The 27972-nt window shown below is 38.9% G+C and overlaps 2 protein-coding genes across 6 annotated transcripts in view; both read right to left on the minus strand.

Moving 5' to 3' along the window:
* erbin (erbb2 interacting protein) overlaps positions 1 to 4686 on the minus strand; it is a 68245-nt gene extending 63559 nt beyond the window's left edge. For both annotated transcript variants that reach the window (XM_084399953.1, XM_084399952.1), the window contains exon 1: positions 4259 to 4686. The gene's annotated coding sequence lies outside the window, so the exon portion shown is untranslated. The remainder of the gene's footprint in view (positions 1 to 4258) is intronic.
* A 1200-nt stretch (positions 4687 to 5886) lies between these two features.
* Positions 5887 to 27378, minus strand: nln (neurolysin (metallopeptidase M3 family)). Of its 4 annotated transcripts, none has more exons than XM_084400294.1 (13): positions 27243 to 27373; positions 26431 to 26687; positions 26188 to 26336; positions 23358 to 23462; positions 21093 to 21195; positions 19251 to 19411; positions 18937 to 19072; positions 14031 to 14397; positions 12064 to 12265; positions 11743 to 11929; positions 10529 to 10657; positions 7023 to 7159; positions 5887 to 6439 (listed from the first exon to the last, which is right to left on the minus strand). In XM_084400294.1, exons 1-13 carry the CDS (start codon positions 27281 to 27283, stop codon positions 6284 to 6286), a joined length of 2130 nt encoding a protein of 709 aa, XP_084256420.1. In that variant the 5' UTR covers positions 27284 to 27373; the 3' UTR covers positions 5887 to 6283. The 4 variants fall into 4 exon arrangements, with proteins under 4 accessions (XP_084256420.1, XP_084256421.1, XP_084256422.1 ...); XM_084400295.1 differs by having other exon boundaries at positions 6009 to 6439; positions 27251 to 27373; XM_084400296.1 differs by having other exon boundaries at positions 6009 to 6439; positions 27338 to 27357.
* Between the last annotated feature and the right edge of the window lie 594 nt (positions 27379 to 27972).

Here is a 27972-nt window from a genome sequence, read left to right on the forward strand (position 1 = left end):
TCGCAATTTCCAAATAAAAGTTTAAACGCTCGCTCTGAGTTTGCATGTTTTGATGTCCTTGTTGAAGAAATGACAGTGGCTGTAGCATTTCTATCATAAAGAAGCGGACAAATATTAAAGATTAAGTGAACATTTGAAATAAATGCCGTTTGGTCAATATTAAACAAGGATTTGATCTGCTGTAGAGTGTAACACCACTCAGCCATAGGCAGGCATGTGTTATAATACATAAGGATGATTGTTAATATGTATTATATTACGTATATATTAACAGTGTTGTTCTATAAAACCATACGATTACTTGCTTTTGCTTCTTTATTTGAACCATACTTATTGCCTCGCTGCTATATACATGTATTTAAGTCATTTGAAGAGATACCTGTGAAATAATGCATCAGTGTGAAGCAATCAGTGTGTGCTGGCAACGGCCTGGCTGGATTCACCAAGACATCCACACCTTCATTATAATATTTTGAATGAGAGCATCTCAGGTTCTGCTTTATAGTGGCGTGTTTCAACCGAAGCTCTTGTCCATCAGAAGCAAATAGCTGCTACTTAAACAGGAAAAAGCACTTTTGTTCAGAATGAAATGCATACTGACGCTTACGGTGCAGTTGCCTATAAACTGCGTACAAAGAAAAGTATGCAAAAAACGTGCATTATGCAACTATAAACATATGCCCCTTTCACACGGAGCGTTGATCCCAGAGAATTGCCATATAGGCTAATTTCTGGAGTGCCTTCTGTGCGAACGCAAACACGTCCTGGGATTGATCCCGGGATCGAACACACATGCACAAGATGTGAATATTTTTCTAAATGAAGTTACATTCAGGTTTTATATTAAACTGAACACACAACCTTTACACCGGTGCACACGATCTCTTCTTCCTTGAATACAAAACCATCTGAGGCGCACATTTGTTACTCTTTATTTAGACGAGAGAATTCTTCTGTTTGCATTTCTAAAACACCTGCACTGGAGCTCCTGACGAAGCATCCCGCAGACCAAGTGGCTTTAAGAAATCACAACCCATAATAAAAGAAACAAAACAGCTCAGGCCTGTTACATCACTGCATCCTTGTGACTTATTCATTCATTGCAATGCTCAAAACAATCTGGTGTAACCTACAGACAAACCCTCAGCAGAATCTTTCCTGATTAAAGTTCACACTTGCCGGATTCGCTCCAATCTGTTTGTTGCTGGATGCAGAAAATAGGGATTAGCCATGAGGGAGATGAGCCGAGCAAGTGGCAATAATCTCCCTCAAGCCATCTTATCCCATTAGCTTCATTTATCACCTGCTAGAACGATCCGCTAGACCAACAGAGAACCCTGCTGATGTCCTGGGTGAAATCAAGGCAAAGGCCCATAGGAACCCAAAACCACTAAGGAGCGTTTCTCCTCAACAGCAAGACAGTAAGTGGAGAGTACCTTTGCTCTCTCCTGACAAACCTTTGCCAGGTTCCCACATTTTTTTTTTTTTTTTTTACAGTCATTTGCGATAACTGGAGAAGTATCTCAAAATACATTTTAAAGAGATTCTCTCACTCACAAAGTCGAATTTATAAAGAATAATGTAAGGGGGAAAAAATATTTTTTTAATTTATATTTATATTTTAGAATTAGATAACTATATATATATAAACCGTGCATGCTTTTCTGGAAATCACAATTTTAAAATTCCCTCAAATCTTTTGGTTTTCTGTGATCATGGGAACATCCTCTAGAGTTTCAGAAGAGCCCTTTCTCAAATTATCCTCAGATTTGTCAAGATGTGACAAACTATGATGAACGATACAGGAATAATGACAACAAAATAAACATCTGAAGAGGGCACGTCCATTTACATGAATTCCTATAATTGATTGTTGCTCAAATTAACGATCAATTAAGTTATCAAAGTACTAGGTTATCACGTTACTTAAACGCTTGCTTAACCAACACAAAATAGGTGTCGTTTTAAAGCTTAGAAGCTCGTCTTTACAGTGAATAAAGGGAATATGACCATCACTTAACAAGTGCTTTAAATGTGTTGATATATTAGAAGGGCTTTATTTTCACAGCGTGGAAAAAATAACTGCTTTACATGAAAATGTGATCTGTAAAATCATTATACATAACTTATAATGCCTCGTTTTATGCCGCATCAAGAAAGAGTCCTTGGCCTGAAAAGTCGAAGACCGAAGATTTAAAGTGACAGTGACACCAGTGAACACTAGGGGGAGACAGACACCAACCCATAGCAAGGACGTGTCATATCTCGTTGAAAAGGTCTCAACTAGCAGAATACAACAAGCAGATTTCTTTCAGTTAGAGACCAAACTAAAGCAAGTATTTGTATAAAAAAAAATGTTCCACAGACACACGTGTAAACAATACATTTTTATGTAGAGCAGCTGGTCTTGAACAGGCCCAAACAAAACATGAGACCACAGATCATGACACGCTGCTTGGCTGAAGCTATAGGCCTTCCGGGATCTGATCGCGTCACAATCATGACGCAGGGTTTTCCAACGTCTTCCAATGGAAACTGGATCTCGGCTGTGGTGAGTGGGAATAGTGGGAATAGTGGAAGCTCTCTTTATTGTAGTTCTTATGTTCATAAAATCACTTGTTTTTTGGACCCTTAGCTAATTATGTTTAGAAATAAATGGCTAGCCTACTTAATCCACTGCATTGCTTGAAGACATTCGCTGCTTACTGCGCTTGAACGGTATAAAATCACTTGTTTTCAAACCTAAACGCTTAAAAAGGCAATCAAACGATACGCTGTTGTGACGCCACAGTACCGAAACAAGTGCTTTGTCGCCATGTTATGAATCTCCGGCCACACAGATGTCGCTGTCCAACCAAGAGGTTTGCTATATTGGTTAATGATGCGAATTTGCACGTGAAAGTTCAACAAACTTGAACTCAACACAATATTTACACATGGAAGTCTCCCAGGGAAAATTCCTCATGCCGATCCCAATCGAGATCTCGCTAAGAAAATGTGGCCACACAATTAAAGTATGTCAACCATTATCTCAAAAAGTCATCATGAAACAGTTGTGCCAGTCTTTTCTTCCCTATTGTCCCGTATATCAGAGTGAAACGGCTTCTGGAACAAGGACAAATGTAGGGCGGGACTTCATTTTGTCCGTGGGGAATTGATTGGATGGTTGTGGTTTGCTATTGGTGGATCTCATGTGAGTGACAGGTTGCTCCGCCCTCACGCCAGTGAACACGTCATCAGAGAAGAGGAGATGTCAAAGAGGAAACATTCATTTAAAAATAAAATGATGTGCACGGATAAATCATTTAGAATAAATACTGCAATATTTCATGCAAAAATGAGAACTGTTGATTTTGATTTCACTGTGAAAAATGAAAACTGTGAGAGAGAAACATCCAAGTAATGACATTTCCCTCTGGGTCCATTCTGATCGCATTTCTCACAATCCCATGACAGAGGATGAAATACACCCATTCATTCCTCTATCATGAGTTTGAATGGGGCCTAAACCGAGAGTTAAACCCACAATCATTGCGGAACTCGAGTATCAGGACTGATTCCGATCATTGGACTCTCAAAGCCTTTAACACCACTGACAAACTAATCTGATCAGGATCTGCTCACTATTATCATCAGGTATCAATACAAACCCTGCTTTCACCTACAGAACCTGTTCAGAGCAGGAAGTGATTGTGAAACAAAGGCATGAAACGTTGATCTATCTGCGTGATGGCACAATGACGGTATATTACTCATTAAACACAATAAACGAGAGATTGCAGCAGATATGCCTCGTAAACCACACTGTCCTTTCAACAGGAGACAGAAAACAGGATGTGTATGAGAGACGGTGGTTAATGTAACGTTACTGCACCTGAACCTCATTTGTGTCGATATTGTTAACATAAGTCATGTTATGCCCATTCGAAAACATTAAGCCTATTAAAATGTGATGTTTTGTGACACATACATGGTACAGCTGCCTAAACACAGTACACATACTCACGTCTAGCCACAGTCATGATACTTAATTCGCTACATTGTGAAAAACCCGCTGGTTTATGAATATGTACACAACAAAAACAAAGCCTGAGTCATGTAACGTTAATGCTAGAGAGAAACACTGGGTTTCACACGCAGTGCGAACTAGAAAACAAATTAGCGTCCCTCGCCGTTCTTAGCATTATCTGGCTAACAGTGAGGAAGACAGAAAACACAGGCGAGACGCTGAAGGACAAATAAAACGTCTGGTACTCACCTTAAACTGGATCTTTTCGTTATTTTCCTTTCATTTACGAGGGATAGAACTCATTCAGCTAATCCATGAAGGTTAGTTCACGACTGGAGACACGGAAAAACATTACAAACCCCCAGGAAACACAGCGCTTGATGCAGGAAAGCCGAAGAAAGCTGCTGCTAGCTGCGCGAGCTCTGCTAATGCATTCTTCACCTCTGCGCGCGACGCGGAAAGTTGCCCACAGCTGCCTCGAAGTTTTCTGGCGGATACAAAAGAAAACGGTTCGACGAGACGATGAAATTACAAAAAAAGTGTCCTTATAATAAAAAGAGCGACCAAAAGGGTCGCCGGGATAATTGGTTTACATTGAGGCGCGGAGAAGCAGTCATTGAAGTGATGGAGCAGTGAAGCAGCGCTGGATAATCTGCACTCTGCACTACAGTTGTGCTAATGGGGATGTTCGATTCACCAGCGAATCGGTTCTTCTGAACCGGTCTTTTCAATGATTCGATCGACCCGATTCTGGATATCATTCGACTGGAAAAATCAGAACGCTTAGTAATCGTTATAGCAAGCTGTGTGTGGACTTTCCCTATTCTCATCTCATAAAATAGAACGATTATTAAAATTTATTATTAAAATGTTTGATAAAAATTATAGACACAATGAAATTGTAATATTTATTTTACTACAAAAGCGAACCCTTAAATTGTCGCGTGGGGATTTCTGGGAAAAGTGTGCGATACATCGAACGAATCAGTGAATCAAATGAAAACCGGTTTGTTGGGGTTAAAACGAATCGTTCGAACGAACCGACTAGCTAAAATGAATTAAAATTTATATAACTGATTATTTAAAATCATAGACACAGTAAAATCGTAATATTTATTTTACTACAAAAGCGAACATTTTGGGGATTTTTTGGGAAAAGTGTAGTGTGATACACTCAACGAATCAGTGAATTACATGGAAACCGGCTTGTTGTTGGAATGAATCGTTCGAACGAACCGACTCGCTAAAATGAATCGTACTTCTCAGCGCCGCTGCTAAAGCTGGTGGGGGCCTCCGTCGAACCCCATCAACACAGAGCGACAGCTGATAGGCGTACAGTTTAATCCAATGGAAAATGTGAGTCCCCGGTAACGAATCATTTTCTCCCAATTGAAGGCAACGGGAGGAAGAGCCTCGATCAGTTTCCCTCGCAAGGTTGGCTGGTTTGTGTGTTATTATAATTTTACAACGGAGTGTAAGTTTTGTGATTTTTTTTTTCATGGTTTAACTCTACGAGGGCCAGTGGTAAAAATGTCTTACAAAGTGCTCGTACATTTTTTTTTAGAAAATGCCAATATACCAGAAAAGTAGTGGTATTTATTTAGTCTCTAGTTCATATTTTATGTAATAGTGAAAAACTGATAACCTTAAATGTCTAACACTGTTTTATTCAACACTGGCTCGTTTAGAGTGCTATCGGTTGGTGTCTGTCTCCCCCTAGTGTTCAGTGGTGTCACTGTCACTTTAAATCTTCAATGACGGGGGTCTTCGACTTTTCAGGCCAAGGACTCTTTGTGGATAATGAGGCATTATATGTCTGGTTTATAATACTGTACCATAGTACTGTATTTACATACTTATTAACATAATGTTATGATCCCTATATTGCAAATACATTATTCATCATGGAAATACAGATTTATATTTTACACTTTACACTGTCATTTCACTTAACTTAAAGTTCAGCAAACTTAGTCATTATCTCTTTGAAGTAAGCTTTGAAGTTAACCTAATATTTTATTTGTTATTTCCCTCACATTTGAGACTGCACAGACCTTGAAGACTCTTCATGCATGACTCAGTTTGCATAAAAGCTAATAGCTACCTTCATTTAAATGTGTAATTGATTATAAAGGAAACAAAACACCAGCAGGAAATACAACTTAAAATTATATTCTGTATATTACTACTATTACAATGAAAACTAAGGATGCATGTGTCATTGGATCTCTATATATTCAGAAAAGTTGCTTTCCTGTAGTTCACAGTCCGACGTCAATGAGAGTTTTGTTCTGTAATTGTTTGGGCGAGTCCTTTACACTGAAAAAACGCATCCTGGCATGGTTCACGACCCAGGAACGTTTTCAGCATATCAATGCCATCCACTGAACCTCCCGTTTCCAGGACCACGCGCCTGTATTCCCGGCCCACCTGCATGTCAAAACACATAATCAAAACATATGATTACATTAAAGACCAGATGGTGTCATTTATACACTGGAATTTCACTAGTCTAATCTAATCTAAACGATGGCATTGAAACAAGCGCTGTCTGTAAAGCTGCTGAAAAACACACATTGTGAAAGCGCTCTACAAATAATCTTCCTCTGAATGCAACACAGACTCATCCTTCGACAATACTATGACTAACTATGACACAACACTCACTCATTTACACAACAATTGTATGAACAATCTATTCTCAGCTAGTACTATTCCTGAGGTATCTATTATTATAAATAATATTGATCTCTTCGTGGCAGATAATCCCTCGACAGCAGTTTGACAATGAACTCACATGTGCGTCACTCTTGATAAGAGTCTGCGACGTGCCCTAAATGGACATATGAATGTGGAAATGCTGGCACATCAGTCATGTGGTAACTATCAACTGCTGTTATGACTCAGTTCTCTATTAAAATGTGCTGTGCCATGATGAGACAATCTAAACATCAGTCACATGTTTTCTCCATTCACTCTGACCAATGGCAAGCTGGAATAACAAGAGTGAAACCTTTGGATTCAAGATGCCCTCCTTCTTGAAGCGAGTGAAGAAGATGTCCATGGAGTAGACTTCACTCCACAGGTAGCTGTAGTACTGACCGTCGTATCCTCCGGCTAGATGACTGAAGCTGGCCGTCATGTTTGTGCCTGCAGAACATGTACAGAAATATGAAGATAATGCTTAAGAGGCTACAGGTCTTTTGCTTTGAAAGAACAAAATGTCATAACATCTTCTAAATAAATACATTAGGGGTGGGAATCATTCGATTTAAATCGATCCTTGAGGTCATGATTCGATTAAAAATCAATTCTCGATTTTGAATCAAATTTTTATTTGATTATATATGCATAGATTTGATTGTAGTTTACTACATCATTTATTACATTAATCTCACTGAATTAATTGTAAACCTTAAAATGTATTGTTTTTAGTCAACCCAATATAATAAATAACATATGAAATGACATGAATTTGTGCATTTTAATGTGTTTGCAAGACAAAAACCTCCCAAAGACAGTAATACATGGTTAATGTATTTACTTAATGTTTTTCATATAACTGCTGCCACACGACTAGTGGCTGTTGTGTGCAATTACACAAATCTAGAAGACTTTTCGAACATATCATATGTAAGTGATAGGCTTTTTTAGACAGGAACATTTATTTAGAAATTAAAAAAGAAGAATTGGGGAGAATCAATAAATTATGAACAATTTACTAACATTGTGTAAATATGTAATCAATAAAAAAATATAACTGTAGTATGATTATGAGTGTCTTAATAATCCAATTACAAGAATCTGATAACGTAATCCAGATTACATACAGTGGGTACGGAAAGTATTCAGACCCCCTTAAATTTTTCACTCTTTGTTAAATTGCAGCCATTTGCTAAAATCATTTAAGTTCTTTTTCTTTCCTCATTATTGTACACACAGCACCCCATATTGACAGAAAAACACAGAATTGTTGACTTTTTTACACATTTATTAAAAAAGAAAAACTGAAATATCACATGGTCCTAAGTATTCAGACCCTTTGCTGTGACACTCATATATTTAACTCAGGTGCTGTCCATTTCTTCTGATCATCCTTGAGATGGTTCTACACCTTCATTTGAGTCCAGCTGTGTTTGATTATACTGATTGGACTTGATTAGGAAAGCCACACACCTGTCTATATAAGACCTTACAGCTCACAGTGCATGTCAGAGCAAATGAGAATCATGAGGTCAAAGGAACTGCCTGAAGAGCTCAGAGACAGAATTGTGGCAAGGCACAGATCTGGCCAAGGTTACAAAAAATTTTCTGCTGCACTTAAGGTTCCTAAGAGCACAGTGGCCTCCATAATCCCTAAATGGAAGACGTTTGGGACGACCAGAACCCTTGGCCGTCCGGCCAAACTGAGCTATCGGGGGAGAAGAGCCTTGGTGAGAGAGGTAAAGAAGAACCCAAAGATCACTGTGGCTGAGCTCCAGAGATGCAGTCGGGAGATGGGAGAAAGTTGTAGTAAGTCAACCATCACTGCAGCCATCCACCAGTCGGGGCTTTATGGCAGAGTGGCCCGACGGAAGCCTCTCCTCAGTGCAAGACACATGAAAGCACACCTGAAGGACTCCAAGATGGTGATAAATAAGATTCTCTGGTCTGATGAGACCAAGATATAACTTTTTGGCCTTAATTCTAAGCGGTATGTGTGGAGAAAACCAGGCACTGCTCATCACCTGTCCACTACAGTCTCAACAGTGAAGCATGGTGGTGGCAGCATCATGCTGTGGGGGTGTTTTTCAGCTGCAGGGACAGGACGACTGGTTGCAATCGAGGGAAAGATGAATGCGGCCAAGTACAGGGATATCCTGGACGAAAACCTTCTCCAGAGTGCTCTGGGCCGAAGGTTCACCTTCCAACAAGACAATGACCCTAAGCACACAGCTAAAATAACGAAGGAGTGGCTTCACAACAACTCCGTGACTGTTCTTGAATGGCCCAGCCAGAGCCCTGACTTAAACCCAATTGAGCATCTCTGGAGAGACCTGAAAATGGCTGTCCACCAACGTTTACCATCCAACCTGACAGAACTGGAGAGGATCTGCAAGGAGGAATGGCAGAGGATACCCAAATCCAGGTGTGAAAAACTTGTTGCATCTTTCCCAAAAAGACTCATGGCTGTATTAGATCAAAAGGGTGCTTCTACTAAATACTGAGCAAAGGGTCTGAATACTTAGGACCATGTGATATTTCAGTTTTTCTTTTTTAATAAATGTGCAAAAATGTCAACAATTCTGTGTTTTTCTGTCAATATGGGGTGCTGTGTGTACAATAATGAGGAAAAAAAAAAGAACTTAAATGATTTTAGCAAATGGCTGCAATATAACAAAGAGTGAAAAATTTAAGGGGGTCTGAATACTTTCCGTACCCACTGAATAATCAGTTACTATCCAGTATGGCAGTGAAATGGAAAAAACGCAGTGTCTAGAGAGATGTTTCTTTCAAAGTTAAACTTCTTTTAACTTCAGCATTGTGTTTTCAGAACACCATGTCCTGTGTGAGATGCTGCAAAAGACAAGAGTGCAACAGTCAAACATGCCCGTCTAGACTTTTACAATTAAACCTCCAGATTGGACTTCTGTACCTTTAAGAGGCAATTCATTTCAATTCCTGCATTTGTGCATTCTTAAATGCTGTGTCATGTTTACAAAGAAAAACTATGGAAAAGCCATGTAGTGGATAAAAAATAAACACATTCTGTGGCTGTTCACACAGAACGCATGTTTCCTTTTAAACACGTGAGACACCAGGCTGAGTAAAAACGGGTCTAGAGACGTTTGCTGAGTGATATAATTAAATCAATTGAACCCTTTCACACGCAAGTTTAAAATATTATAGCTGACGCCCAGTGCGAGTTATTTTAGAACGCATCACCTTATTATTGTTATTATAAACGTTTATAATGATCATGTTTGCTGATCTGTAACGCGTGATAGTGGTAGTGGTAGTTTGCACCGCAATTCAGAGAATAGTACCTGTCGGTTTTCCAGCATGTCAATTCATCCACTTCTCACGAAATACATGAAAGTAAGTGGCCGGTGAAGTGGGAGAAGAATAAACTTTATAGTTACTAACACAATGTGTATCTGATATGAATAAAACACGTCATCAATTTATATAGTCTGTGTGACGCAGAGCGACGTTCTAATCACACCGGTGTGATCGTATAAAGGGTTAATACAATTTCTTTACTCTGGCAACAGGGTCATTGCCATGTTTTTAGCCGTATCATGCGCAAGACACTGCGAGACGCAAACGCAACAGTACAACACATGTTTAGCACAAGTCTATGTAGAAAAAGAATGTAAAAGCAGCGCCCATATGCAAATGAGCTCTGTTGTGGGTGGCTAAGCTCTCTGCATGTGTAATGAGTGTTCACACCGAGCTGCTGAACACTGAATAGTCGTTGATGTGTTGATGTGCTCATTAGACGAGGTGTCATAAGCGTGTTGGGACTGTGTTTATGACCTGGTGTGGCTGGGATTCCCAGGATGTCTTTGCTGTGCTTGGCAAACTCGGCTGCGGTGTCCGCTCTGTCTTTAGTGTGGAGCGTTTGGTCAGCTTTACTGAGAACAATCTGCCTGAGGTTCATCAGACCTGCGGACAGACACCGGTTCAGATGAAAAAAAACTGATATATATTTATATGTGTTTACCCCTTTACCACAAACATGTATAGAAGATATTTAAAGTAACAGGAAAAGCTGTCAGATCAGAGTAATGTTTCAGCAGTAAACTGTTAATAGTGTAATTTTTACTAAACAAAGTGTTGAGTTACAATTACTAATCGAATGCAAGGATGACCTAATATGTCAAAAACCAATAAATATTTTATAATATGGCCAAGAACTAAGACACAAGAGTACTTTGGTGTTAGTATGAGCACTAAAGATATCGTTAAAATAGTTAAAGTGACTACAGTGGCTGAACCTTAAGTTTATCAAGCGACGAGAATACTTTTTGTGCACGAAAGTCTTACGGGGTTGGAGCAACATGAGGGCGAGTAATTAAGTTAATTAAGAAAATTAATCCTATTTTTAAGACCACTGTAATATTTTAGTGACATCCAAGCAAATTTCTCTTCTCCCCAAATTTTCATTTTTTTAATACAAAAAGATAGTAATTGTTATATAAATAAAATAAAAAAATATTATAAATAAAGCATTGCATAACAGTGAATCTAATGAGAATCACCATTGAGAATAAAAAAAAACTCTTTTATGGCCATTAAAAAATAAAAAAGGAATCTTAATGTTCCCAAAAATGCAAAATATAATTTTGTTCATATGTGTTAGATAATTTTAGGCCTATATATATATATATATTTTTTTTTTTTTTTAAGAAATATTTGCATACATACACTGTATATATTTATATATAATTTATATTATATATAAATATAATTTTTTTATATATAAATTACCCATTTTTCTTAAATATATACAAGCATGTGTGTGTATTGATATATACAAAATAATTATACACAGTACACACACATATATTATGTAAACACAAACTTTTATTTTGGATGTGATTAATCGCGATTAATCTTTTGACAGCCCTAATATATATATATGTTACTTCCCTCTGAATAATCTTCCCTCAAAATAAGTTCAAACATATGTTTTCAAACAGAACAGATGATGATTATATAGGTGTGGTGAATGTGGGGTCAGATCTGACCTGTGTTGGCCACTCTAGATGCTATGAGTTTATCCAGCAGGCCGTCTGGGATCGGGCTGCCATCTTTGTAGTGGCGGGACATCCTCCTGAGAGGCTCTTTCTCCCAAACCCAGTTCTCCAGCATTTGAGACGGCACCTCCACAAAGTCAGTCTCCACCTGCGTCCCACTGAACTCTGCATAGCGCGTCTGGAACATGCAGGTTGACACAGAAGAGCTCATTTGGTACCACCAGTTTTACTTCTTATTGATCTGAGATTTTCCTTCAGTGTGGTCTCAGACATTCGGACCCTCGATCTTTATGTTTGAGAATACTGACGTACCCGGGAGCAGAGCTCATGCATGACATGTCCAAACTCATGGAAGAAGGTCTCCACCTCATGGTGCTGCAGTAAGGAAGGCCAGTTGCGTGTGGGTTTCGTGAAGTTGGACACCATTGCGGCCACAGGTATCCTACGATTCCCATCGGGCCGAAGACATCCTGGCTGGAGCCCAAAGCATGCAGCATGGCCGTACTTGCCCTCCCTGAAGAGTAAAACAGACCAATACATCTGGAGGTCATTACATCAACGGCCAATAAGCCAGTTCCTCAGTCAGAGAAGCACATGAAGTATTCATCAGATTTCATCTGCATGCTCTTAAGAGACTCAGAACTGCACTGGGGTGCTTTAAGTTAACAAACCTCGTTTAGTTTTGATCAGCATGAATTTCCAGGCTGGATTCAGTGTTATGTTTTGTATTATTTATGCAGGGTTTCTGCAGGTTTCAACAGGCTGAATGTTAGACTTTTTTTTAAGACCATTATGAATGCAATTTAAGACTTATTTCATGTCCTTTCACGTCCAAAAGTTTATCTATTCACATTCAACATGAACAATCAACTGAACGTGACTACACAGAACTGTGTTTAACCATAGACTGTAAAAAATAGTGTTTAACCAAGAAATTGATGGGCTGAAATAAAATAAAAAACAGAATATCAAATAAAACATTAAAAGGAAAAAAATAAATAATTTGATGGCTTTGTTCACCCATTTTCCAAATTTGTATTGACCCTGTGTTTCATTCTGAGGGACTCATCCCTATGCCCTAACCCTCCAGAGTGAGAACTGTGAAGAGATGATGAAGGGTGTAGGCCGGGGACCCAACGTTATTATTACTTCAGCCAATTAAGGAGGCACGATTCTTGCACAATTGTATACGCTGCACAAAGGATCATGAAGCGAAGTGTCCATCAGTTGTACTCTTCAAAATCCTTCATTATCCCTCAGTTTTGAGCACTAACGTTAACTTCATAAGCCAATAAAGTTAAGACCTAAATCAACATTTTAAGGACTAAAATTCAGATTATTGGATTTTAGACTCATCAAGAACCCACAGATAGTATTTATTAATATTTTGAATTCGCTTTTGTTTTACATTTTCAGTTTTCATTTCAATTTTAGTTTAAAGGCAAAATATGTCAATTTCACCGCTAGAGGTCACTTATTCAAAACAATAACAAAGGTGTAGCTTGATGATGTGGTGAATGAGCATGGAATCATGGGAGTGTCGTCTTCACCTCCGCAGCCGATGGAAAGCAATCTGACGGGACTCATGTTCATGAATGAGCTAATGTATTAAAGTTTTATAACGTTAATGTGGTACACAGCAGGGTGGGGCCGAGAGCCCGGGACATTTTACCTCGCAGTTTTTATCGTGCTTATATGGCGCAGTCGGCTGCTGCCGCTCTTTTTGCCTGGTTGTTTATGTTTATTTTACAATTAAAGTTACGTTTAACGTCTGAGCTCCTTCTTCCCTGAGCTTGACCTTTGTCTCAGTTTTCTTCTGTTTCTTCATGTAATCACAGACAGACTCAATGATGGTGAGATGATCAGATCATACCGGCTGTTGTCAGACTCCTTTTGCATTCAAAAATCTCACTGGATTATTACAATTAATGGCAAAAACAAGTTTGGAAATGTTAACTGATATTTCAAAAGAGCAAAAGAGATGACCTTGATCTCATCTCCATGATATCATTCCCTGTTTTTTTTTTTTTTTTTGCATGTTGGTTGCACCACTTGACTTTGCTGGACCAGCATAGCTATTCTGTTCACTAGCAGAACCAAGCTGATTGAGCTGGTCTATGAACAAATCGTTTCTGCTGAAGCTTGTTGACCAAGGAAAATTTACTAGTTAGCCAAGACCAATTAGACAATCCAAAACATAATTTGATTATTGGTACTCAAACATTAAGATAAACATACTTAATGATTATAATGGATCTAGAATGTCTAGAATGGTTTACCTGGGATGCAAGTCCAAGTAAAACTGTCCAATTTCATCTCCAGTCACAGAGTCCAGTACTGAGTACAGTTTGACGCTATCGTGCCACACATGGGCGTTCTCCACCTGCTGGAACTCCAGACCCAACAGATCCTGATATATGTTCAGCAGGCCCTCCGTCACCACCTCCAGAGGGAAGTACTCGATCAGTTTGTCCTTGTCCACCGCAAACTTCACTCGTTCCACCTGGTTCATGTAGTAGGGCATGTCCCATGCGTGCAGCTGTCCGTCAAAGGCCAAGCCCCGCCTCTCACAGTCAGCGTGTTTGAGTGACAGCAGGTCGTGCCGCTCCTGCTCGCCAACTGGTCTCAACCTCGTATACAACTCATCTATTGAGCACCAAAAACAGTTTGGTTATTTAGACAGCTGGAAAATTGTTCAGAGCTAAAACACTATGAGCACCTGCCAAAACTGCTCTGACACCCCTGAAGGTGTCCTGTGGTATCTATCTGGCACCAAAGAATTAGCTGCAGACACTTTAAGTCCTGCACATTGGGTGAAGTGACCATGGATGGGACGTTTTGTACCAGATTTTGTACTTGATTTGGATTGAGATATGGGGTATCTGGAGGCCAGGGCGACACCTGGAACTGTGTGTACTTGGGTGACAGGAAACTTTATCCTGCTGTAAGATGCCCAAGCCATTTCGGCAACATCCCACACATTGACTATGGCAACAGACTAAGGCTCAATCCCAATTCTATTTTATACCCCTCGCCTACCCCTTACCTTTCACCTACTCCTTACCCCTTGAAACAGAGTGGCAAGGCGTAGGGGTGAAAATATTCGTCTGTGATGGGACACCACTACTACACCGTTACAAGTCATTATACGTCGTCGCTAGCGCCTACTCACAGGAGATGCGCCAATGTTTATCACAAACTTCCAAGATACCGTCATCAGCTGTAGTCATCACAACTGCGTGAGTTACAGCTATTTTGTTTTTGCATTTTTCTTCTGAAGTTCGCAGAAAACAACGGAGATGACGATATCTTCAACGCCTAATGCTGCGTTCACACCAAACGCGAATAGAGCGTCTTGCGCGAGTGATTTCAAAGTTAAGTCAATGTAAAGACGCGTTTACGCACGTCTGGAGGTCTTGCGGCGCGAATGTGGCGTTTAGTGCAGCGCGCTGGACGCGAATTCGCCTCATTCGCGCGTCCACTTCGCTTCAAACTTTTGCTTTTTACACGCGTCATATTGTTAACGAACTTTAGCGATTTTTTTGCAACCGTTTCTTTGAAGAACATGACCGTAAATATGAACACAAGATTGAATGTGACATAAAGAAAATGATTATTGGCAGCTATGTTGCCTCTGTAGCCGGTGTATGCAGGTACATTTCTCATACCCCTTCGTTTGAAGTGTGGTCCCGAAAAATCTTCGTTTCAAGGGCTATCTGGCCCTTCCCCCTACCCCTACCCCTACCCCTACCCCTACCCCTCCAACCAAAAGAGAATCGAGACAACCCTACCCCTTCACGGGAACGCGCAAAACGGAGGGGTAGGGGCAAGGGGTGAATTGGGATTAAGCCTAAAGCCCAGAGCTTTACACACACAGTTGATACAAAATAGTCACCATGATTTGCTCCACTTGTGTTGATGGTGGTCATAGCTCATAGTGTTTGACCCCTTTCTATTCATTAAAGAATCCTGAAAAATATGTATCACAGTTTCCACAAACATATGAAGCAGCACAACTGTTTCAACATTGATGATAGGGCTGGGCGATATATCGCATGACATTGTTAGGCGCATCTCGTCAGTAAAGCCGGTTCCTTGATTAGTAGTAAATCGCCATCACCTGCTTTCAGATGGACCGGCATTTACAACAGATTTTTTTACAAAAAAATCACAACGTTTTACAACGTATCGCCTGCGATAATTAATGCGATATGGCTCAGCTTGTCAGTTAACTACGGCAATCTGTGTTGTAAATGCCGCTCCATCTGAAAGCAGGTGATGGCGATTTACTACTAATCAAGGAACCGGCTTTACTGACGAGATGCGCCTAACAATGTCATGCGATATATTGCCCAGCCCTAATTGATGATAATCATAAATGTTTCTTGAACATCAAGTCATCATATTAGAATGATTTCTGAAGGATCATGTGACACTGAAGACTGGAGTAATGATGCTGAAAATTCAGCTTTGATCACAGAAATAAACTACATTTCAAATATAATTAAATACAAAACAGTCTGGTTACACTTTATTTTAAGGTGTCCTTGTTACAGTGTAATTATACATTTAAGTACTGAATAATAATAATAATAATAATAATTAACTACATGCACTTACTATAGGGTTAGGGTTTGGTTTAAGGTTAGTTGCATGTAATTATGCATAATTTATAGTTATTTCTACAGTAAGTAACTACATGTAACATAAGGACATTGTAAAAAAAAAAGTGTTATCAACAGTTATTTTAAATTGTAATAATGTTTCAAAATATTACTTTTTTTACTGTATTTTTTTATCAAATAAATGCAGCCTTGGTGAACATAAAGACTTCTCTCAAAAACATTAAAAACATTTAAATCATTCAGCCCCCATTGCAAATCAGGTCTATTGGCCAAATGTACAGACTTTCAGCTGTTAGCAATGAACAAATCAGACAAAAGTAATTGAAATAGCTCAACACAACATGTTTCAAGTGTATTATATTTTAATGACTTCTGCAGTTTTCAAAATTATTCAACCCCTTCATGGGCAAGCATCTTTAATATTTAGTAGAGCACCCGTATACTGTTATGAGCTGCTGCAAACGAGCTGTATTTCCGGACAGCAGCTTCTGGCAGCGTATCTGAGGAATCTTAGCCCGTTCCTTATGAGCAATGACCTCCAGTTCAGTGATACTCTTGGGTTTGCGTCCTGCAACCGCCTTCTTCAAATCCCTCCAGAGATTTACTATGGGGTTCAAGTCAGGTGACTGTGAGGCCACTGTAGACTCTTCCAGGACTTCTTCTGCAACCAAGCCTTGGTGGAATTTGAGGTATGCTTGGGATCATTGTCCTGTTGGAGGGATCATTGTCCTGTCACTTCCAACCCTGGGATCATTGTCCTGTTGAAAGGTCCAATGATACTTCAATAAATCCATCTTGCCTTCCACACACTGCAGGTTTCCAGTGCCAGAGGATGTAAAGCAGCCGCAGAGCATCACGAGCCCCAACATGCTGAACTGCAGACAGTGTTCTTTACAGCATATACTTCATTCTTCTTCCTCCAGACACACCGCTGATCCAGAGGGCCGAAAAGTTCCAGTTTTGTTTCATCGCTCCACAGAACAGAATCCCAAAACTTCTTTGGCTTATTTAAATGATTTTGAGAAAATTTGAGCCGACTTTTCTTGTGCTTTTGGGTAGTGGTGTACGTCTTGGAGTTCTAGCATGCGTTTTGTACGAGCCTTACTGTGCAGCTGAACCCTCAGTGCCTGTTGCCACCAGGTCTTGCTGAAGGTCTTCTGCAGTCACTCGAGGGTTTTTCTGAACCTGCCTTCTCAGAAATCTGGTTGCAGCCGTTGATAGTTTCCTTTTTCTGCCCCGTCCTTGTAGTGTAAACACTATTTCTATAACTTTGAACTTACAAACTTTGCTTCCAACGGTGTCTCTAGGAACATTTAGTGCCTTCGCTATCTTTTTGTATCCTGTTCCTTGTTTGTGAAGGGCGATGATATCTTCTCTTAACTTTTGGACCATTCTTTTGACTTAGCCATATTTCTAACTTGCAGTCAAACGTGACACTCAAGAAACCTAGCCAGTTTCGTGTGTTCTAGCTCAAGCACACCTGGTGCAACTAATGAAGCCCTTGATCAGTTGCATCAGGTGTACTTGAGGCAACACCTGTTTTGCACTGTTGTGAGGGATTCTCTTCAGGGGGTTGAATAATTTTGAGACTGCAGAAGTCATAAAAAGTTGCATTTTGGGGAAGTTAAATTTGGGGAAACCACTTGAAAAATTTGTTGTGTTGAGCTATTTCAATTACTTTTGTTTGATTTGTTCAGTGCAAACAGCTGAAAGTCTGTACATTTTGCCAATAAACCTGATTTGCAATGGGGGTTGAATAATTTAGATTACAACTGTATATCTGCAACATAATGACATCTTGAACATCTCATATAATATATCTTAATGCGCTCAAAGGTTGTACATAGGTGCTCTTTGATTAAAGTTATTTAAATATTTTCAAATATTTTTGAGTGAATAACGTGTAAAATCATTTACTGAATGACCAATTTTCTGGTTACACTTTATTTTAAGGTGTGCTTGTTACAGTTTAATTATACATTTAAGTACTGTGTAATATTAACAAACTACATGAACTTACTACACACATTAGGGTTTGGTTTAGCTTTAGTTGTGTGTAATTATGCATAATTTACTGTAACTACTATAGTAAATACTATAGTAATTAATATGTAAGATGTGTAACAGTGTAAAAAGTGTTACCAGTATTTTTACTCAAAACTCACTAAACCGATTCAAAATAATATTTTTTTGTAGACTTTTGAAATAAAGGAAACTACTAGTTGGCGGATTCTTACATATAATATGTTTTCTATCTATTATCGTGCATAGAATTTGTTTTTCATCAGCACAAGTAAAACTGCCTGTAAAATAGTATCTGTCAATTAATGATTATAAAAATAAACGAAGAGTCAGCAAAGCACAACCAAAAAGCTACAAGAGGAGTCTATGCAACACCACAGACAGACGACAACATAATGAAACTGTCAGGTCACACAACTGAACATGAGGACAAGGGTCACCAAACTGCCTGTCACTCCAGAATTAACCTGTGTGTGCCTGAATGTAGGCCTGAAGATCCTTCACAGAAAGAACTGGACAAAAAGACAAGAAAACATACCAAGAAATCGTGCCACATTCTCAGAATTTTTGGCCATGGTCATTTCCAGCATGTAATTGGCATGACTGCTGTAGCCCAGAAGTTTGGCTAGCCTTGCCCGCAACTCAATCAGCTGTTCAAGAATAGCAGTGTTCACCTGTAAACAATGAACAAACATTAATAGTGCATAACTAGGACATGGCTTTATTTCCATGACTGAGTTGCCAGGGCTGGAAAACTATACCCTGATTTTCCACCTGACACAACAATTTGTTCATTCCAGTTGGGCTAATCCTCCAAAGCCTAACTGAACCCAAAGTACGAGTTGAACCTACATCCTTGCACCTGCTGTGAAAGGCCATCTCCATCTTCCTCCTGGTTTCGGAAACATGACATCTCTTCATCAGGGGGAAGTAGTGGGGATACGCAAGGGTGACTATATACCGCCCATCTTCTGTTTTCTCCAGACCATTCACGTAGCTTTCCGCAAGGCCCACTTGAGAAAGAAAGGAGGAAAAGTGTGTCAAAGATGAGTTCACTAAAGGGGCTTTCATACGGGGTTAGGGGGGGTGGGAAAAAAAATCGATATTGCAATATATTGTTGTGCTCTCTGTCGCAATAAATAATCGATACACTAACGCCCAATATCGATATTTTATTACAACACAAAATGATTAATTTACCCGTTGTCAGTGTCACTGTCACTACCCAATATCTACCATTCTGTTTGCGGGGGGCGCTGTTCGAGTAAATAGGGGTAAAGTGGCGCAAACAGCGGCCGGTGAAGAACACAAGTTAACTAACAACAACAGAGAATTGCAGAAAAAAAGAGAAGCGAGAAGAATGGCGGAAAACAATAAACAAGTAATAAAAACTCAGTGAGTGTTTTAGCGCAATTTTCTGACGTCATGGGATCACAACACTAAGAGATAGTAAATCTTTTCCTGGATTTTTTTTGTGCGTTCCCGAGATTAGACCTTCCTTAACATACTGCCGAAAACCCGAAGTCTCTAGGTGGTCTGGTTGAGGAGTAGATAGAAGTGCAAGATTGGTGCGCACAGACAGAACAGAAATCATGAGTTAACAATCGCAATTTTGTCCGGTGGAAAATTGCGCTAAAAACTAATCAAAGACCCACCCGCTAGTTTCCACTCTAAAGGGTTTTACGAGACAGTCGACGGAAAGGCACTGGATAAAGACTATGCAATCTGCAAGAACTGCTTTGCAAAGATAAAATATAACAGCAACACTACGAATCTGCAAATGCACCTCGTTCGCTACTGATGTTTCAGTATTATGGTTTACACATGTTAATGTTCATGTTGTTTTGTAATGTTCATGCACTTTTATCTGTCTAGATGTACAGTGTTTACATTTAAGACCAGGAGGCAGTGAGTTATTATGCAAATGCATATTTCTTTGCACAGTGTTGGAAATGTTGGCATTAATAAATGCATAAAATTTCCTTATTTCCTTATTCCTTCTTTTTCTTTTCAGTCACATATATCGTGATATATCGTTGATGAAATTTCTTCCAATATATTGAATATCGTAGATATCGCGAATCGTGATATTATCATATCGTGGACCACATATCGCCACAGAATTGAATCGTGAGGTACCTGTATCGTCCCACCCCCGGGGTAGTTATAGGAACTAGCCACCAGGACGGTCCCGCAGAACCAAATGTTCCCCTATTTCCCTGGTTGCATTCGCACCGGCGCTAGGAACTGTGAAGTGCCGTAAGCCGGCCGACAGAAACTTAAGCGCAGCATTCAACAACATCAACAACTCTGTAGCGTAAAGGTTGAGAAGTTCATGGCCTCCATCTATCACTGTTTTCCATGTTCCTGGAGTTAGTTTGTGGAGTAAATATATGTAAACTGTGTTTGTTTACACAGCTTTTTAAAAATGGCGGGTGCTGGTGTTTCGTATGGCATGCGTTCGGCCAATCAACATACACTTGCGTTCCTGTTGAGTTACACCCTACTATAAAGTAACAGCTAATTTAGTGTTAACCAAAAGGCGTTCCTATAACCAAAATCGTTCCCAGTTCCTGCGGTGCGAACACGCCAAAAAGCGGGTACTTGCGCCAATAATTACAGGAACTATGAAACCGTTCCTCTGGTGCGAAAGCCCCTTAAAACAGCTGTTATACTACAGATAAACATACTTACCGAGCTCTTCTTGCGAGAACAACAGCACTGTATTTTCTTCATTCAAATTTTGGTTGAAATCTATGGAGAGTTCACTTATTTTCTTAGAGATTGACTTGATTTCCTGGGGAAAAAAAGACATCGAAAGACCAATAAAAATAATTAATAACTATATATTTTTTTTCCAGGGCTCAACAGTGAAGATTTTCTGCTTGCTCAATCGGGACGAAAGTCCAAATTTCTCCTTGCCCTGCCAATGTTTTCATGACCCCAACAAAAAATTATAAATGTATTCTTTTTTATTAATTTAAATGTATTATTTTACATTTATAATTGTACTATTGTTGAATTTTTATACGTAAAATTTTACATTTGCAGTTATAACATAAAATAATCATTTATATATATATATACACTCACCTAAAGGATTATTAGGAACACCTGTTCAATTTCTCATTAATGCAATTATCTAATCAACCAATCACATGGCAGTTGCTTCAATGCATTTAGGGGTGTGGTCCTGGTCAAGACAATCTCCTGAACTCCAAACTGAATGTCAGAATGGGAAAGAAAGGTGATTTAAGCTATTTTGAGCGTGGCATGGTTGTTGGTGCCAGTCGGGCCGGTCTGAGTATTTCACAATCTGCTCAGTTACTGGGATTTTCACGCACAACCATTTCTAGGGTTTACAAAGAATGGTGTGAAAAGGGAAAAACATCCAGTATGCGGCAGTCCTGTGGGCGAAAATGCCTTGTTGATGCTAGAGGTCAGAGGAGAATGGGCCGACTGATTCAAGCTGATAGAAGAGCAACTTTGACTGAAATAACCACTCGTTACAACCGAGGTATGCAGCAAAGCATTTGTGAAGCCACAACATGCACAACCTTGAGGCGGATGGGCTACAACAGCAGAAGACCCCACCGGGTACCACTCATCTCCACTACAAATAGGAAAAAGAGGCTACAATTTGCACGAGCTCACCAAAATTGGACAGTTGAAGACTGGAAAAATGTTGCCTGGTCTGATGAGTCTCGATTTCTGTTGAGACATTCAGATGGTAGAGTCAGAATTTGGCGTAAACAGAATGAGAACATGGATCCATCATGCCTTGTTACCACTGTGCAGGCTGGTGGTGGTGGTGTAATGGTGTGGGGGATGTTTTCTTGGCACACTTTAGGCCCCTTAGTGCTAATTGGGCATCGTTTAAATGCCACGGCCTACCTGAGCATTGTTTCTGACCATGTCCATCCCTTTATGACCACCATGTACCCATCCTCTGATGGCTACTTCCAGCAGGATAATGCACCATGTCACAAAGCTCGAATCATTTCAAATTGGTTTCTTGAACATGACAATGAGTTCACTGTACTAAAATGGCCCCCACAGTCACCAGATCTCAACCCAATAGAGCATCTTTGGGATGTGGTGGAACGGGAGCTTCGTGCCCTGGATGTGCAATCTCCATCAACTGCAAGATGCTATCCTATCAATTTGGGCCAACATTTCTAAAGAATGCTTTCAGCACCTTGTTGAATCAATGCCACGTAGAATTAAGGCAGTTCTGAAGGCGAAAGGGGGTCAAACACAGTATTAGTATGGTGTTCCTAATAATCCTTTAGGTGAGTGTATATATATATAAACAAAAGCTTTATACATTGTTTTACATTTATTTTCTATATTAATGAGATTTAAAATTTGCATTTATCCTTTTAAATACATCTATATAAATGTATTCATAAATGCATATAAATATAAAAGTATTTCAATGCTAAGTATTATAAAAAAATGTATACATTTATATGTACATTTATCATATTAATATAATGTTTCATAGTAATGTGAATCATTTCACATTTACAGATATTACAACTTCAAATTATAATTTGTATATGTATAAAAAAAACTTCTATACATGCTTTTACATTCATTACTTAATATTTATCAGAATCATTAAAAAATAGTATTTATTATCATACATTTTTCACACATATACATGTTTTTTTTTTTTCATGCTAAATTTTCTATTTGCAATAATAGCTAGAATAGCAGCTCAGCTTAAACAAAACATAAGAGGTATTTGCCTGTGACAATTTTGCTATGATTTTAGAAGCTGATGCTCCGGTGTCCATTTTTCAGGTTTTTGGGTTTGTTCAAATCACTAAAAAGTAAATACTGTAAAGCATGAGCAATAGTAATAGAGACACTCTACTAAGAAGAATCAGGATTATATGTGAATTCATCCTCACAGGCAAGTTTATAGTAAACACCAAACCAAACCAAACCTACTTCTTGTATATCCTTAGACAAGTGCAATCCATTCCGTTTGCCTAATTTAATGAGTCGTCCCAGGAATCTCTCCGACTCAGGCAATAAACCACTGGATTGTTTTTCCTATAAAGATAAAGAGGGAAATGCAGAGACAGCTGAAGTTAGGTTTACTGCCGCGGTTCTGACACCAGGCCAAACTGACATGGGTCCGACACCGTACGAGCGTCACATGCTTTCCTGTGAATGGACTCTTCCACAGGTTCCGTGAGGACGCCACACTGGCCTTCGGTAGAAATAGCGGGATCACTTTATTACAGCCCAATTAAAAAGGCAGTAAATACCCTGGAGAGAGGACAACCTCGTCAAATGAGCGTTATTGGAGTAGAAAGTTTGAGTAGGCACAAAATAGTGTCCAGCTCACTCCAACGGGAGATTTCCACTCAAATAATCATTTTAATTTGAGAAATCTGCAACATGAAACTGTTTTGGACAGCCAACACTGCCACATGCCACATGCCTCATTTTATGGGTCACCCCAATGAAACTGGACGCGGTTTCCAGCTTGCCAGACGTCTTTTTAGTACCCAGAGATTAAGTTCTCCATTGATGAGTGATGACAGAGGTCATATTGTTTACCTCCAATAAAACAAACAACACATATTCATTCATTCATTCAAGAAAACTGACCCATAAACTGTAATAAGCAGGTGAAGGCAATGTCATGTGATCAGCTAAAGACAAACAGAAGGAAAATTACAGATTTATAAACTATTCTCATTACGGAGTTGGGAAGATGGTTGGCCTTCTCCAAATGCAAATTATAAGCGTCTCAAAAACACAATATACTGTGAATCGAAACTGAATCTCTGAAACATGCAGACTATATATTTATATAATGACATCACAACTGTTTGATGATCGCACTAAGCTATATATCACATTCCCACAAACCGGCATCGTCAAAAATCTATATATATATTTTTTTTTACTGCATTTAGTGCTTTGAACCCTGGCAAACATGATAATAGTGTCCTGTATTTACTTTTATTTAGTAATTGTTTAAGGCCATTTTGCGATTTCAATCGTCATCACCACCATCAATCATTTATTTTCTCGGATTTAAGCAATTCACGTGGGTCATCATACTTTTCAGGTCGGAAACCTTGGAAATCCGTATAAATACAGAAAAATCACATCCCTGAGATGGTTACAATATTAATAGTTTAACATTTAAAAATACTGATTTAAATGAACTCAACTGTTACATAAAGAAAACTACTAATCAGTTTGTTCCAAACCCATAAGACCTTTTTTCCTCTTTGAAGCACAAATGAAGATATTGTGATGAAATCTGACAGATTTCTGACTCTCTATTAAAAGTCTATTACACCAAAACGTTGATGCCTCAAAAAGTTCATAAAGACATTGTAAAAGTAATCCATATGGATCGAGTGGTTTAAACCTAAACTGCATCCGAAATCAAATACTGTTCAGTAAGTTGGTATGAAATTTGGCTTGAAGCTTCCCAACCATTAAAAAGGTACGTTCTATATGCTATGAATGTGTGTAGTGTGTCCATCAGATGCACACTTCAGAATCTCAGTGGAAGTAGTAGGACATCCAGGTATTTCACCTTATGTTTTATCAATACTATGCATTCGGACATGCTACTCGTCTCACATACTGTTTTTTGCCTACTATATAGTAGGGAAGTGGGCATATTCGAACGCAGGGCAAGTCTTCTGAAAAGACCCAATTACTGTACATGATGAACAGATTTAATTTAGGCTTTTAGTCGCATATAAACATTGATCAACGCACATACATAGAGCATTCAGGCTCGAATGTGCTTCCTTGACATGCAATATAAGTAATATAAGTCTTGAAGCTTTTAGTTTTTGACGGAATGGATTTTCAATGGAGGTATAGAAATCTTTTAGGTTTCATTAGCTATGTTTCCATCCAAAGTTGCGAATTTAAATTACACACAAAACAGGAATATCGCATTAAATGTTTGTGAATAAAGCACTGTTTCCATTCAGTGAGCACAAAATCATCACTTCCTGATAAACAGGAACTAAATATCACTAAGGAAAATGGAAGTTGCTGTAGTAGGAGATGCGACTGTATAGCCTATAATAATTTCCGTATGCTATAATAAATTAATTAAGCATTTCAGATGCTGTGCAACGATATCGTCCGGCTGGTTGATCTAGTTATGCCATCCCATGTTTTGTTTTTTTCATGCACATCGAGAATTTTATTCGGTAAATTTCCATCGTTTTTTTTTTTTTCTTATCGGATAAAAAAATATATATATATATTTTTCTTTTTAATTCGCACTTGTTTAATTATGCTCATCTTGGCGTTTCGAACATGCGTTTTTTTATGCGATATCCCAAAATGCGCATAAAAACAGGTGGATGGAAACATAGCTCTTAAAAATATATTCAATTGTATTTTGAAGATGAATGAAAGTTCTACGGGTTTGGAGTAAATAATGACAGAATTTTTGGGTGAACTATCCCTTTAAGCATCAGTTTTACATTCTCATTTGACATAGAAATTTTTGTGTACTAAATAGTGGAGAAGAACATATTTGGATGGAGGGCTAGAGGTTAGTGCACATACACTCCTTTAGCCCTGGCAATCATGTTTATTGTGTTTCGTCTGCGTGCTCTGAGACACAATTTATTATATAGCCAACGAAAATTATCATAGGCTATAAAAATTGGATACTCGTTCCACTGCACAATTAATCAAATGAAATAAAATAGCAGAATTATTCAGAATAACTCTACACTGGAATGATCTAAATCCAGCACTGTAGTGTGTGTGGTTGTGTTACCTGCAGGACTATAAGTCTCTGAAACACATCCGCCCTCATGCTCATTTCCACATCGAAATCGGACAGGCGTTTCTCAGCCTCGGTGCTCGCCAATCTGACCTCTTTACATGGAGACACATACTGGGGGAAGTCCAACATATGACGTGAAGCTGAAACAGAGAACGGAAAAGTGAATATGACAGCAGATGAAGAAAAACTTCACATTAATACAATATGAAAGTTAGGCTATCATTCGCCACTCACAGGCATAATCTGCTTTTGCATCTGCAATGACTTGCAGAGTATTCTCGAAGCACACCTTCCCGATGTCCACGGAGCCCACGGAGTCAAAGGCTTGCTGTATCCGCTGGATCAGCCTCTGAGTCCGATGTCGGATCTCTTCTGGGCTCAGATCCCATCGCAGGCTGTTGTTCTTGTCAACTGTGCTGGAGCAGCTGTGGGCGGATATGATTGATCCATTCTGAAGTGTCATCTTGAGCTTTGAGCTAGATATAATGACTCTGCATTATATCAAAGAAAGAGCCAGTATTAATACACTTTCTTTCTGTATGAAAGAAAGAGCCAGTGACAGAAAGCCAGAAAGAGCCAGTGTGCAAATACAAGCTTGCAAGCATTGCATGGGCTCTTCTATGCAGCTTCTTGTAACTTTAGAAAAAGAAAAGCTACACATTACTGTTCATAAAACAAAGAAGAGAATATAGAAGAGAAACTGTGTGCTGTGCTGCGCAAGCTGTGGATGTTTTCCGTACTAACGATGGACACTTTCACATGTCTGTCAAACTAGGGAATGCGAACCTGATCTGCTTGTGATACAGTTATACTACTTCACATATGCCAGTTGCATTGCCTAGTTCAGGGAGAAGCTAATGAGATAACCTGACTAAAACCAGATATCCTCCAATACTAAAGTTTGGAAGGTAAGTTCGTGCATTTATAGCTTGTCTATTTGACCCCAGTCACATTCAAGCATTCGGTTATTAGTAGTACCGATGTCAACCCAGTCAAACAACAACACATACAGCATAACGTGTGTTAAACAACAGAATTCACAATACCTTCTTACCGCTCGGGCCACTGAAATGCCGAAGATAAACATGGCATGCCTATAATTTCATCCGTGCAACGTGCAAAAACAGGATGCAACTCCTACCGTCACTGTCGAGCCGACCGTAATACTAGTACCACTACTACTACGATGAAGGTTTGACTTTTGAATATTAATTGCGTAACCCGGCAAGGCATTCTGATTGGCTACAAGGGAGACGTTGAGAGCTAGTCAGCTGGCGAATTAATGAATGTGGTGGAAGATTGGCTTATGAATATTAAACAGCTAACAGTGACATGTACTTTTTCTTCCTTTTTTTTCTTCTTCTTTTTTTTTATTGAACAAAGATCACAGGGGATACATGTATCACACACAAAAAAATTGGATAAAAAACCCCAAGGTAGAGCAAGGCAATAAAGTACATTTTCAAGCAAGATACAGTAAGACATAGTCTACTAAAAAAAGTATTCATAAAACATTTAGGCCTAAAGCAATTGAAATTAAACATACAATACACGAATGAAAATAAATAGAAATAAATAACATGAAACTTCAAAAAAGTAATCTTCAGGAAATCAGGAGGTAACTTATAATGAAATAATGAATACATTTTTTAACAACAGAGCAGTTTTAGCAGCTTTCTTGTTGGCTGATAAACAAAGAAAGTCATATAAAAACTTTAAATCAACACAGAAAAGCCTAATTTTGGGCTTAGAAACAGTGACTTTACATTTATGGAG

This window comes from Rutilus rutilus (genome assembly GCF_951802725.1).
Source record: "Rutilus rutilus genome assembly, chromosome: 25".
Lineage (NCBI taxonomy): Eukaryota > Metazoa > Chordata > Actinopteri > Cypriniformes > Leuciscidae > Rutilus > Rutilus rutilus.

What these genes read in the sequence shown, in the direction of transcription:
- nln (XM_084400294.1), bottom strand. Translation starts at nt 27,283, where the DNA reads ATGTTTATCTTCGGCATTTCAGTGGCCCGAGCGGTAAGAAG. An exon ending in ATCTAGAGTGGCCAACACAG is followed by an intron (nt 10,658 to 11,742) that starts GTCAGATCTGAC and finishes GTCTGTCCGCAG; the next exon opens with GTCTGATGAACCTCAGGCAG. An exon ending in AGGGCATCTTGAATCCAAAG is followed by an intron (nt 6,440 to 7,022) that starts GTTTCACTCTTG and finishes TTTGACATGCAG; the next exon opens with GTGGGCCGGGAATACAGGCG.